At 27.5% G+C, this 13,881-nt stretch overlaps 2 protein-coding genes across 3 annotated transcripts; one reads left to right on the top strand and one right to left on the bottom strand.

The window, feature by feature from the left end:
• The first annotated feature begins 557 nt into the window (after positions 1–557).
• LOC126849789 (ETS homologous factor-like) lies at positions 558–5,388 on the top strand. Of its 2 annotated transcripts, none has more exons than XM_050592025.1 (7): positions 558–886; positions 2,507–2,648; positions 3,045–3,302; positions 3,567–3,638; positions 4,240–4,320; positions 4,396–4,591; positions 4,748–5,388. In XM_050592025.1, the coding sequence occupies exons 1-7, from the start codon at positions 845–847 to the stop codon at positions 4,857–4,859; spliced, it is 903 nt and encodes a 300-aa protein (XP_050447982.1). In that variant the 5' UTR covers positions 558–844; the 3' UTR covers positions 4,860–5,388. The 2 variants fall into 2 exon arrangements, with proteins under 2 accessions (XP_050447982.1, XP_050447984.1); XM_050592027.1 differs by having other exon boundaries at positions 558–728.
• A 147-nt stretch (positions 5,389–5,535) lies between these two features.
• LOC126849754 (claspin) lies at positions 5,536–13,084 on the bottom strand. The gene is made up of 9 exons (XM_050591939.1): positions 12,920–13,084; positions 12,217–12,837; positions 11,970–12,107; positions 11,631–11,839; positions 6,845–9,900; positions 6,507–6,643; positions 6,201–6,422; positions 5,885–6,079; positions 5,536–5,681 (listed from the first exon to the last, which is right to left on the bottom strand). Exons 2-9 carry the CDS (start codon positions 12,769–12,771, stop codon positions 5,622–5,624), a joined length of 4,572 nt encoding a protein of 1,523 aa, XP_050447896.1. The 5' UTR covers positions 12,772–12,837; positions 12,920–13,084; the 3' UTR covers positions 5,536–5,621.
• Positions 13,085–13,881: the final 797 nt, after the last annotated feature.

Raw genomic sequence — 13,881 nt, forward strand, 5'->3', positions numbered from 1 at the left:
ATCAAAACGTTTGGAGTTAATATGATATATTGTAATTTAAATAATAAACGCACACGCACTATCAAATGCTGCAGCTCATTAACTGGTTTTTCTACCCAAATTTTTCAGATTTTTTATTTTGTAAACTTGTGCAAAAAATATTCATTTTAATTTAAATCTATTGTGTAAAATTTTTCGATTAAAATAATCGTCAGATAAATTGTTTGTTAACAAAAACTATTCAGTTATTTGCCAATTTATCACTTAATTTAAAATAATTTTTATTTAAAAAAAAAGTTAACAATAATTGAAACAGTTATCAGTCATTGAAAAATCATTGTTGAAACTCTTTTTAGTAATAAATTAAACATGATGGTTTGTTTTAAAATATAGGTCGACGCCAATGAAGTGTAAGCAATTGCATCAGCTATCGCGCTTCGACGCGCGAACGGCGATGATTGGACGCGGCTGCTGAGCGGGAAATCCCCGTTGAAACCTGCTCCGCACCGCGGTTGTCTCGCATTCTTGTATTTATCTTTTCTACTGAGTGAAGACATATACTTAGTAGCTCGAGAGACGTTCAACGATGAACGTATGATGCTGCTCGTATAGAACGTGATATAGCATCTCGCGGTTTCGTAATTTTCTCGATCAAAAATTTTGAAACAAAATGAATTATTGTGCGATAGTATCTTCGTGAAAATTATCGCATTTGATATTCTTGTATATACGTTATCATTACCACACACGTAAGTGACGAGTGCGATTAATGTGCACTGCGTTTTTTTTTTCGTTCTTGTAGAATACATTGATATCGTTATATGCTGAAATTGAGGTGGAACAGTTAATACCATATTAAATAAAAATGGATTCATTTAATAATTACGGTAGGAATGATTTGTCGGAGGTAAGTTTAACGCAAATGAGAGATGTTAACATATATGTATATGCTAGTATATGTTTATGAGATCGTTCAGTCTTTTATCGTAGTTTTTTCTCGGACTTCTTAAAACTTCGAATTATTTATTCAAGTCTAATTTAAAACTTCAGTTTAAACACTTTTATCATTTATTTACATAAATCCTTATTAAAAACAAAATAGATATTTGCACAGCATTAAAAGTCAAATTAAAACAAACATAATTTTAGCAAACAACTATTTTGTTTATTGAGAGTTATCATCGATTATAAGTTTCAAGTTGTTACGCGTGTTCTTTTTCACGCTTTATACTTTGCGAATATTTTCATTAAAGATATTTATATGTGTCACGTATTTTATCAAAACTGACAAAAGCATTAAAATTTCGTAGACTGTTTTACTATTTTTTCTGTGCAAAACATCAGCATAATTTTCTTAACAGTTTGGAAATTATTTAAGTTTAAAGTTAATATTGATTTTTATGGAAACTCATATATTGTAGCACTTATTGACAAATTTGACAAGGAAAAAACATTGTCAATAAAATAAAAAATTTCACATACATTAAATTAAGAAGACTCCAATAAATATTAAAAAAACTTTAATAAATATTTGTGCAAAACTTGATTTATTGTTAGATCCACTTTACTCGTTTAAGATAGTTTTGTCTCGTAAATGGCAATTAACAAGAAAAATTTGAAAAGTTAACTATACATTAATAAATATGGTATCTATAACATGTTTATATAACTTAAAAGCAATTGACTATTCCAAACGCAAGATAATCGCTATCAAAAATTGAATTTTTTATACGTATCACGCAAAACGTACGAAAATCTCGTATTTTGAATTTTAGTCATTAGAAAAAATAACAAGAAAGTGATGAAAAACTAATGCAAAGTAAAAGGACATTAAAAAAAGCGAAATTATAGAAATTATATTGTTTAATTTTAGAAATACAATAATAAAAAGACCTCACGGTATCATTTTATCCTTGTTATTCCGAAAATTAAACAAAAGTAGATGATGTTCGCGAACGTTGCGAACAATTTGCGCTTTTATTTGGCAATAGCGTACAGAACGCCCAAAAATTTTTAATCGATAACCGTCGTATGTTTCAACGTTGATACAGAGTATAAAATTTTAGATTGTACTTTCTCTCTCTCTCTCTCCCTCTCTCTCTGTCTCTCTGCAAATTATTCCTTTTTCTTGTTTCTTACAGTTGATTTCAGAGAGTATTCACGATTAAAGGGTTAAATTTAATTTGTCATAAATTAGGAAAAATATTAATTACAACTATTTTCTTTTACGAATACGTCAAAAAACATATTATTTTATGATACTTTAATTCCTTTTATAATCCGGATTTATTTATTTGATTTTTCGAACAATACAAAGAAATGTTTCTTTTTTTAATTTTGGCAATTTTTTACTACTATTGTACACCCAAAACATCCTTAAATTTATATTTAATGATTTTTTATTGCAAATTTGTCTAAGAAATCAAATATATATAAAAATCTTTTCCTGTATTATGATTTTCTTCTGTTTATCTTATCTAATACATGCTATTTTAAAAATTTTATCTTTTAAACTCTATGATTGCAGATGTATCCGTCGTTTATTAATTTAAACGAAGATGAAAACAATCACTTACTCTTAGACATGGATTCGTTGGTTCCTAGACGTAGTAATTTCTTAGCAAGTCGCGGTTGTGAATCTGCTAGAGACAAGAAGAAATGTTTTCTCGGTAATACATGTAATTTTTTATTTTAATTAAATCATTAGAAAAAATTAATTTTCAAATTTATTCAAATATTTGTTTTATATCTTCCTATCCTTTGTTACAAAGTCTGATAAAATTTCAAACCAAAATCGTGTTATTGTAAGAAAATAATAAATATTAACGCGTTTTTTTTTCTTACATCGCTTTGGCGTCTACGATGACTCGCAACGATTTTTTATTATGATTGCGGGTCCGCAATCACCAATGCAATGATAGTTGTTGGAGGGGGTTTCTCGGGACTACTTAACATTGACGTATTGCGTCGATTTATGGAAAAACCGCATTTAATTTTAGCATTTAATCATTCTAAAAAAATATACGAGATACTCGGCAGATCCGACTTTAAAAATATTTAAATAGGTGATGAGGAATGCAAGGAAATCGATGGTACCGGATGGTCAGACAAACCTATCAAAAACTGGTGTCAAGAAGAAACAATAAATTGGCTTATGTCAGCCGCATCGTATATTGGTCAACCATACAGTTCCATTCAACATAGTCTTGCTGTATCAGGGAAGGAACTTGTGACTTTTACCCGACAAGATTTCATCAACTATGATCCAATATATGGGGATCGATTGTACGATCTTCTTCATTCACAACGTGTATCGAATCTGCGTACGTACGTGAATTTTAATATGTTTATGAATTTTAATATGCAGAATTCATCCCAAAAAACTCAGAGTTTAATTAAGCGATAGATTTTCTGACGAATTTATATTTTGTAATTGTGCTTTACAATTGAAAATTTAAAAATAATGTAAAAAAATTTACCGAGATAGTTCGAGAGAGTAGATTAAGATAAGATATATTAGATATTATAACGCGAAAAATAAATATTAAATGTTATAAACTTCAAATCTTATCGATTTTTTTAAATAGTGCCATCATTCGATATTATTCAACCACAATCGGAGGATGAATACGCGCCAATTATTTCAAACAACATATCTGGTAAATTATTAAAAAAATTTCTATGATTGTATACAGTTGGAAAATTTATGTTTTCTTGTTAAAAAATATGCCGGTTTAAATTTTCGTATTAAATATTTAACATATTTATGTGTTATTTCAGCATATTGCTTTTAATTGAACTCAAATATTAAATCATTAAAACAACTGAAAAAAGGATAAAATAACACTGTGCCTTATTTTTAATTTTACACAATAGATATGTTCCTTATTACTAATGACAGGATTTATCTATTAAAATTTATAGAAAAAAAATGTTGATTTTATTTTTTAATAGCAGTGAGGATGACTACAGGCCACCAATAATTTTTTTTTCTAAGTTCATTTTATTATTAAAAATGTTGATTTTACAAAAAAATATTTTTAATTACTATGAAATTGCATTCATTTTGTATTGAAATATTAATAGTATTATTATCACTATTTAACATATCCATATTATGTTAAATTAACACAAAAATTTGTGTAAACCGTTTGAAATATGCAGATGTGTTTAACACAAACTTTCCAATTGTGTACTGATTTGTATTTGTACAATTTTCACACTTTTTTTTTATACGCTGATGTTTTCGTCTTTTTTCAGATGCAGAATCAGATAACAGTGTCGAAATTGCAACAAAAAGACTACCTGGTAGACCGAGAATATTAAAGACCAAAAAGAATCGTAAGTAGTGCAAAATATTTTTTCGATATAATTCGAAAATGCATGTATTGTATCGACTTAATTACACTTATATAGCTGCCAGTCAAGGAAAATTATGGGAATTTATTAGAGATTTACTACGTAATAGAGAAACGTGTCCTAGTTTAATCTGTTGGGAAGATTATTCACAAGCCAAATTTCGCTTTGTAAAAAGCGACGAGGTAGCAAAACGATGGGGTTCACGGAAAGGAAATACAAAAATGACTTATGAAAAGCTTAGTAGAGCTATGAGGTAATAGAATAATTTGGTTGTGTGTGTGGATATATATATATATATATATATATATATATATATATATATATGATGTGTGTGTGTGTGTGTGTGTGTGTGTGTGTGTGTATAGAAAATAATTTTTAATTATATTCACATGCGGTCGTGTTCTTATAGATACTATTATAAAAGCAAAATATTTCTACCGGTGCTTGGTCGAAGATTGGTATATCAATTTGGACCAAATGCAAAAGGATGGCAAACGGATAATCCGAATTTCCGAAATTGAAACGCCATTGTCAAAAAAAATATTGTCGAGCATATAACGAAATGTGCGAAAACAATAGAATAAACTGAATATTTTGTGATGTTCTCGAAATGTTAAAGATAATCGCGCACTTAACACTTCACTAATTAAAGAAATTATTAATAGGCCTCTCATATTAGAATGAGCCAATCAGTAATATGTTAATATGCTTTATCTAGTATCTTTTTAAATAGTGCCACAAATATAATTATATTGTTTCACAAATATAGAAGCATAATAATAAGATAATATAATAATAAGATCTTGCACAACAAAAAAAGGAGCCTCAAGGAATGTTCCTGTCTTGCCTTAGCGACTCTTGTCATATTCTTATATTTTTAATATTATCAAAACTCTAATTACATATTAATTGCGATAACAATAATTTTAAAATGCAATTTAAAAAAATGTAATTGCAAGAGATACTATTGAAGAAGAAAAAATTACTATTCAAGAAAAAATGAATAATTTCGCAAATAAAATCACGAAGAAACGAATCTTTTATAAAAATGAAAATTCTTTTTATTTCATTGTAATCGTATGTACATATTTATTATTTATATATAAAAAAGACACATTTATTCGTATTTTATGATTATATTCTTATGTAATAAATGTTCAGAAATAGCTTAACAAAAATAAGTTCGTAATTTATTTGTAATAATTTAAAATTATGTAAAATATATGTAAAATATTATTTGTATAAAAATAAAATTTAAAATATTTTTTTCAAAAAGAACAATTTTATTTTCTTTTTTTTTTCGTTGTCAATGAAAAATTTGATATTGCTTTTCTCTTCAGAGGCTACAAAAAATAAACATTTATCAAAATATATGCTTCTTTTAGTGGGAATACACACAAATTAGATAATCAAAATAAATAAATAAATAAATAAATTATATATATATATATATATATATATATATATATATATATATATACATACATATATTTATATTTGTATATATTTATATTTATATGATAGTTTCTTAAAAAGATCAATTTACCTTGGCTTGTGAACCTTTATCTTCCTCTTTAATTTCATCGTTCTTTTCGGATGTATTATTTAAATTAATATATTGAAAGACAAAATTTCTTGTGTTTATTGCATGAGAAGCAGAATCACCTTGCTTTGCCAATGAAGCTATCTTCGCCAAGGACTCTTCTCCTCGAGTTAAGAGCGAACGTTTTTTTATAACATTCTGTAATACGTAGAATCATATGTAAAAAACGTATAAACAAATTTTGTTGTCATAAATAAAATATGGCAATAACATATCATAATGTTGTAAACGTTAATTAACAGTTAATTAATAATCTTACATATATCGTTTGGGATTTTTTTCCAGTATTTGGTCTATTCAATAGATCTGTTATATTTCGCGGCATAATTGGTTCCATATTTTCAGATGAATCTATTTTGTCATCAGAAACATGTAGTTCTTCAGATTCATCATTTTTATTAATCTTTTTAAGCGCTTCCAGTCCAAATTTAAAAATTTGGCTATTGCATAACTCATCTTCAATTTCATTGTTTGAACATTTCTGTAAATATATAAAAGATATTTATGTAAACATATTTTTTCTTTATATAATATAACAACAACATAACAACAATAATAATAATACCATCCTTTCTTCAAGAAACTTGTCTCTTTCTTGCCTGAGTTTACTCCATTTTGTTTCTTCTTCTTCTTCTTGCCCATCTATCCAGCCATCGTTCTCATCAGATGCTTGTGACATTTCAGTATTACTTCCTAATTTATCTGATACAATAATGATTACATTACTATTGTTATAAACATGATAATATATTGCATATTAATATCGATTTTTGGAAATTGAAATTTTGCAGAATATTTTTACAAAATCAAGTTTTTTTTTCTAATGCAAGCATCATGTAATATAAAAAAAAAATGCAATAATTATCTAGTAAATGAGAGAAAATCGACTATATACTTTTATACCTATATTTTTCCACTTAAACTTGCGCTCACGACCCATTCCATTGGTATGCAAATCTCCATCCTCAAATAATAATTCTTGAAGTAATCTAACTTCCCTTTTATCTTCATCTAGCACCTGTTTCATGTATATTCTGTGAATCTTGTCCAATTGATTTTTCATTTCATGTTCGTCTATATGTTCGTCATCAGCTTCTTCGTATTCTAATTTATCCAAGTCTTTTTCGTCCTCATCAGCGGAATCCCAATCACTTTCGCTCAATTCGGCCTCTTCTTCTAAAAAATCAGCCGCAACTTTTTTTATATCTTTTTTCGATATAACTTCGTTCTCTTCGGAATCGTAATCTATATATTGTTCTTCTATCTCCTTGTCTGTACTATCGTTTTCTTCGTCGGACGATTGAACATTTTCTTCCTCCGAATCAGATAAATACAATCTTTTCATTGTACGTTTTCTGGGTTTCAAAAACGTATCCGTCTCATCCAATTCATCATCATCGTCTGAAGAAGCAATCGTTAATTTTAATTTCGAAACTTTTTCATCAACTTGTTTCGTTTTGATGTGATTTAACCCAGAATTATTAGAATCTTCATCTAATATCAGTTTTACATCTTGAGAATTTTTATCTTCTATTTCGAGACTTTCTAATTCTTTGATATCGATCAGTTTCGTATTCGAATTTTCTGGACACAATCGCGATTTACTGTTAGTTATTTGTAAAGATAAATTTAAATCGGTTTTTTGCGTGAATTCAAATTTACCTGAACATAATCGCATAAGATATTCATCATCAACACTTTCTTTAATATCATCAAATAGTTTTTTCCCTAAAATATTTTTGTTCCCAGTATTATATGTATATTCAGAAGATTTATCGCTTTGTGTATTTTCCATATAAATGGACTTCTGATCTGCATCAACGAAATATTCTCTCTTTTCTAGTGTATCTTTCCTATTTTTTGGAGTATCCAAAGTAGTATTTAATATACTTAATTGTGTTAAAGGAGAAACAAAGTCGAGCATACTTGTTGAAGGTGTCTTATTTATTTGGCTTCTAGTAATAACTTCTGCACCTTTCTGATTAGCACACATATTGCTTTTGTTCTCACTTATTAAGCCATTATCTTCATACCGTGTCTCATATGTATTTACATTTATCAAAACGTTTTTTAAATGATAATTATCGTTTTTCGGATAAATCGGACTTGTAATGTTTAAACCGCCTTGAAAATTCTCCATCAATTTTGTCTTATCTTTTTTATTCTTGATATCAAAATTTTTACAAACATTAATATCATCATTGTCTTTAGGATCATATTCATTTTCTATATCTGTGTCTGAATCTATCATATCTTCTATCTCTTCTTCTTTCTGATCGATTTCTGTCTCGCTTGTATTACCATTCATATGTTCTTCTCTACGCTTGAAGTTTGCAGATTGTTTATTGTTATATTTTGCTTGGATCATATCATTCTTGCTATACGTTTCCTCTGCATCTGTACTTGATTCTTCATTGTCTGTAACTTCAGCTTCGTCATCTGCAAACAAGCACTTACTCTTTTTTTTGTCCTTAATACAAACATCATCCTCTTCGAGTTCGCTCTCTTCACTATTACTTGATTCAAAATTAAGAATTTGTTCTTGTCCATCTGAATCAAAATCATTCTCTTCTTCCTCATCCCATTCTTCTTCTTCTTTTTCTCGTAATTCTATATCTTTATGCTTCCATTCTTCATTACGTTTTAAAGTCATTTGTAACTTTAAATCTTCTTTTAAACGCATGAACTTGGCCCCAGGTTTATTCAACTCAGGATTATCAGTATTAGTGGGTAAATTATATGGAAGTAACTCTTTGATCGGAAGAGAATTGTTTGGAGTATTTTGTAAATCTACCACAGTTTCTTGAGTTTTATCGTTAGCCTGTTTTTTTGTATTAATAACATGTTTGTAGAAAAATCTATCCAATAAAGTATTTACACCTTTTCCATATGATTTCACATTATTCGTCAAATCAATAATCATACCTGGTGATCCTTTTAGTGTAATTGTAGAATTTGATGCTAATTTTGGTAATAATTTTTTTTTATCAATTAAAGTTTCATCTACAAACTTCGAAAATGGCAAACCAAATGCATGACTATCAGAGCCTTTACATTCTTCTGTTAAAGAATTATTTTCATATTTTGGTAGAATGTCATTGGTTAAAATAGTAGATGATGATATATTCATTTTAATGCACTTATCCTTTTTTTTTTCATTTCCATCTTGTATTATAATAAAATCATTAGAATTTATAGACGTAACAATATTATCTGCTTCATAATTATCTCTCTGAAGAATTTTGACTATTTCCTTATTACTTATATTACTAGGAATTTCTGATATTTTTGTTTTTGCAGTCAAATTTTTATCTCTATCTATGTTAATTGTTTCAGAATCGCATTGATATACTTGTGATATTTCTGATATGTGATTTTCTATTATACTAATTTCTGATTTCTCCTGATTTTTTATTTTTTTATCATTAACACATTCATCCCTCTCCAAAAAAGTAATAGTTTTAACTATGCCTTCAATCTCTTGTTTGTTGGAATTAATATCAGAATCTTTATTTGTTTTACTTTCAAAACATGTATCAAACAATTTTCTCGATACACTAAATTTTTGATGATTTTGTTTGTCTTCATTATCTGTTTGTTGTGATAATGTATTGGATTCGTCATCATGATTACTGCTATTTTCAGTTATGAAAGGTGCCTCTCTATTTTGATCATCTACTTTGCTAAAATTTTTTTCAGATATCACAGATGTATTGAGATTTATATGATCTTGTATAATCTTTCCTTGATTATATATAGTTTGAGTGTTTATATCAATTTTTTGAGAATCTTGTATACAATTATTTTTGACATCTATTAATGGCATCTTCTTATTTGTAATGGAAGACTCTTTTAATGTATTTCTGGCAGTAAAAGATATAGGTTGTTGTGTATCATCTTCTGAATCTGACGATTTATAAAAGAATTCTGCTTCTTTTTCTTTTTCTGCAACGACTTGGCTGTTTAAAATCATATAAAAAATTATTTATTTTTTATCTAAAAAATTTTATTTTGTATAATTTTTGTAAATAAATATAGAATTAGATCTACAACAATTGGACTGTTTTTTTAGAACAATCAATAAATAGAATTGAAAAAATTAAATTGTTTTGAATACAAGAAATCTCAATTTTATTCAATTTATAATCAAATTTATTAGCATATAAAAATTATGTAATAAAGTAATTTAATAATCAAATTTATATTTAAAAGATAGTGCAAAAATACATGCAGTGATAGGCAAAATATGATTATCAAATTATTTTATGTTAGTTTTATGTATATTGAAAAATAGACAGATATCTTGTATTCATAAGTTTATTTTTTAAAATTCTAAATTTTTATTCTTATATAACTGTTAAATATTTGCATTGTTATTATATATATGATATGCTGTAAAACTGTAACACTTTTTATATTTCTAATAATAGATTTTATGATCAAGTTGAAGTTGATTTTTCTTTAAGCAAAAATATCAAAAAATATTTTTTGCAAGTTTATAATTTTTTCCATTATATATCTTTGTAACTAAGCCTCAAATTAAAGGCCCTTATTACATTGTACTTGGAATTAATTAAAGAATATAGTTTTATTAATTTTTTAATAGCAAAAAATTTAATTTGTAAAATGCCCTTCTTTTTCAATAGCAATTTGATCTTGCAATTTGATGATTATTAATGATTCCACATCTTTATTCCAAAGAAAAAAAAGAAATTTATCTCCAAATCAAGGAAAATTTGCAACTAAAAGCATGTAGCCTTGGAATATCCTGTATATATAGGGTGAGGCATCTAAAACAAGCCACCCAAATAAGTCCCACAATTTTGGAGATAGGAGAAAATGTTTAAAATAAAAGTTGTATGGTATTGAGGGAGAAATCTTGTGGAGGTAAACATTTTTTAGGTAGAGATTGCTTAGGAGATTGAAGATCATCATTTTTTTTAAATAAAACTACACTAATTTTTTTATACAAATCGATTCCTCACAATATTTAACATAAAATATTATAAGAGTAAGAGGGCCAAATATGAATAGTTTATGAAATATTTCGTACTTTGTTTTTATTTTTCATCTTTATTTTTTTAAATAAAATGATGTTTTACTTATTTTTTTATACATACATTATCAGAGGATAAAGATTGAAATGTACAAGATGATTGAATGTTTATTTACATTCTACGATTTGTATAAGCAATACACCAAAGAGGACACGAATCTATTGACATGTAATTGTTACTTGCAAATTATATACTTTTCCTTAAAAACAACTTATATGCTTTCTTTATTAATTGATTCTTCTAATTATTTTGTCCATGAAAATAATGATAAGTTCATTTCAAAACATGAATATTTTACGAAATATTTTATAGTTTATATAAAATTATATCAAAATATAAAGTACAAAATATTTCGTAAACTATTCACTTTTTGGCTATCTTACTCTATAACTTTTTGTGTCAAATATTGCGAGAAATTGATTTATATAAAAAAATTAGGGTGGTTCCATTAAAAAAAAATGAAGATGACCTTCAAATCTCCTAAGCACCTTCACCTAAAAAAAAATGTTCACCTCCACAAGATTTTCCTCGATACCATACAACTTTTATTTCAAATATTTTCTCCTATCTCCAAAACTGTGGGAATTATTCGGATGGTCTGTTTTAGATGCCACACCTGTATAAAAACTTACCTTACTATTGCAGATGACATTTTCAGTCTTGCAGCTGTTGTAGGTGCCTTTGGAAGAGATTCCAATATTTTCTTTCTGTTCAAGAATTCCTGTAATGTACGCTGTTTTGGTCTGTGATATGGTAAAGAAATTTCTGTTTCTCTTAATAAACGTTGGGTTTCACTATGTATCTGACGCATTGCCTCATCTTTTGAAGCTCTAATAGATCCCTATTTTGAGAATCAAAAATTTTAGATTAATTTAAAAGATTTTGTTTTATATTAAATATTATAGCTATTAATTATTATAGCATTATGATTTATTATATAAGTTAGATTAAGAATAAAGATATCCAAATACCTTTCTCTTTTTAACAGATTCTTTTTTAGTATTTTTATCATCAGATATTTTAGATTTTTCAAATGTAACAACAGAATCTTGAGTTTCCCCTTTTTCTTCTTCAGATTCAGAGTCTATTAAAGATTGGTACGCACTAGTCTATAAAACAAAATAATGTAATTTCAAAAAATTTCTAAACATGGTATCACATTTCTCATTAAAATTATAAATTATTAATAAAAGTATATTTATATAAACTTGTACTTACAGTAATATTTATAGTTTTATCAACAGTTTGAGGAAAGTTATTAATTTCGCTCATCTGTGTGTCATCTTCAATATCATCGCTATCATCGTCTATTACTCTTCTTGCATTTTTATTTTTAAGATTTTTCTTACATTTTGCAATGTTTAAATGTTCATCATTTTCATTGGGATTACAAGTTTTTTTCAATGTTTCATATAAAGTAGGTTCATTTTCAGAATCGCTATCCACAAGATTTAAGAATCTCTTTGATAATAATTGTTTAGGACTATTAATGTTATTAACTTCATTGCAGTATTTATCACTAGTTCCCAATTCATTCTTTTTACTATCCTCTAGTTTATTAGAGTCACTTTCAGTATCTATATAACTATTGTTAATCAAGACAGAATCGCATGCAGTATCTTCTAAATTTTCTTCAACAGTTGTCTCATTTTTTCTATTGTGTGCTTCTTTTTCGTCATTGTATTTTGAAATATCATTAGAGATATTTGATTCACTGTTAGTGATGAAGTGTTTCTTTTCGTTGAAATCTTTATTACTTGATGAAACTTCCATTACAGTAATAAATAATATAGATGTTAAATAATCCTTGCCGTTGTCAAAAATCTGACATTTCTTTTTCTTCAATGAAAAAAAAATTAAATGTAATTACAAGATAGTAAGATAAAAAAATATATAAATATAAAAAAAAGTATCCATATACATTCTCTTAGGTACGCAGATATGTTGAATTTATAAAAAACAGTGCTTTTGTTCGGCCCTTTATATTAATTAACGAGATTCATTATCTCTTTCTTCTTCAGCCAAATCACAATATATTTCTAAAGACCATATTACACTATGGATTGCAGACTCGATAATGGTTGAGGTTATGGTTATAAACTGACCAATCAGAGCAAAGTATTATCAACTGATTGACAACCTCAATCGGAACTGAATCCGCAATCCCTACTATTCGTAGTGTAAAGTGTGAATCTTACATAAAGCTAGTCGACAAAAATTATTAAATTATTAATTATAATTATTAATTTTTCTGAGTGTATTTCGTTTGTAAATTGCTTGTGATTATAAATCTGTTTGTAACAAATTAATGGACAAACATTAAAGCGGGGAGCACACACTTTTGCATAAACGCATAACCATAAACATAAAGAAATTGATTGGTCCACAAATGTATGCATAAGAAAATGAACCAATCAATTTCCTTATGCTTATTGTTATGAGCTTATGCAAAAGTGTGTGCTCCCTGCTTAAAGTTTATACCAGAGAGAAGCCTGAGACCGGCGTTTTTCGTACGATAGCTCTCAGTCCCGTACAACAGCGCCTCTACGTCCATTTTACGGCCGTTTGGAACTACATGGCCACGTCCATTTTCAGGCAGGATAAAACAGCCGAATGGTTCATTTCCGTACTACGTTCACTTTTCAATTTTGGTTCATGTCTGTGCTACATCCACTTTTCGATATTGTCGATATTGGTAGTACACTGATCGCTAAATAAAGAGAAATGATTGCGTCATCTTCGTCTCTCTTTTATCGCGTATATGTGTAGCGTCCATGAGGCACAAGCCACTGACATGTGAGCACACGGATGCAATTGTTGGAAGTTGGGATGAGATAATATATAATAGACAAGGAGCGACAATCGCATGCTATCCTTGTTTCT

The sequence above is a fragment of the Cataglyphis hispanica genome, chromosome 5, assembly GCF_021464435.1.
Source record: "Cataglyphis hispanica isolate Lineage 1 chromosome 5, ULB_Chis1_1.0, whole genome shotgun sequence".
In the NCBI taxonomy this organism is placed as follows: Eukaryota; Metazoa; Arthropoda; class Insecta; order Hymenoptera; family Formicidae; genus Cataglyphis; species Cataglyphis hispanica.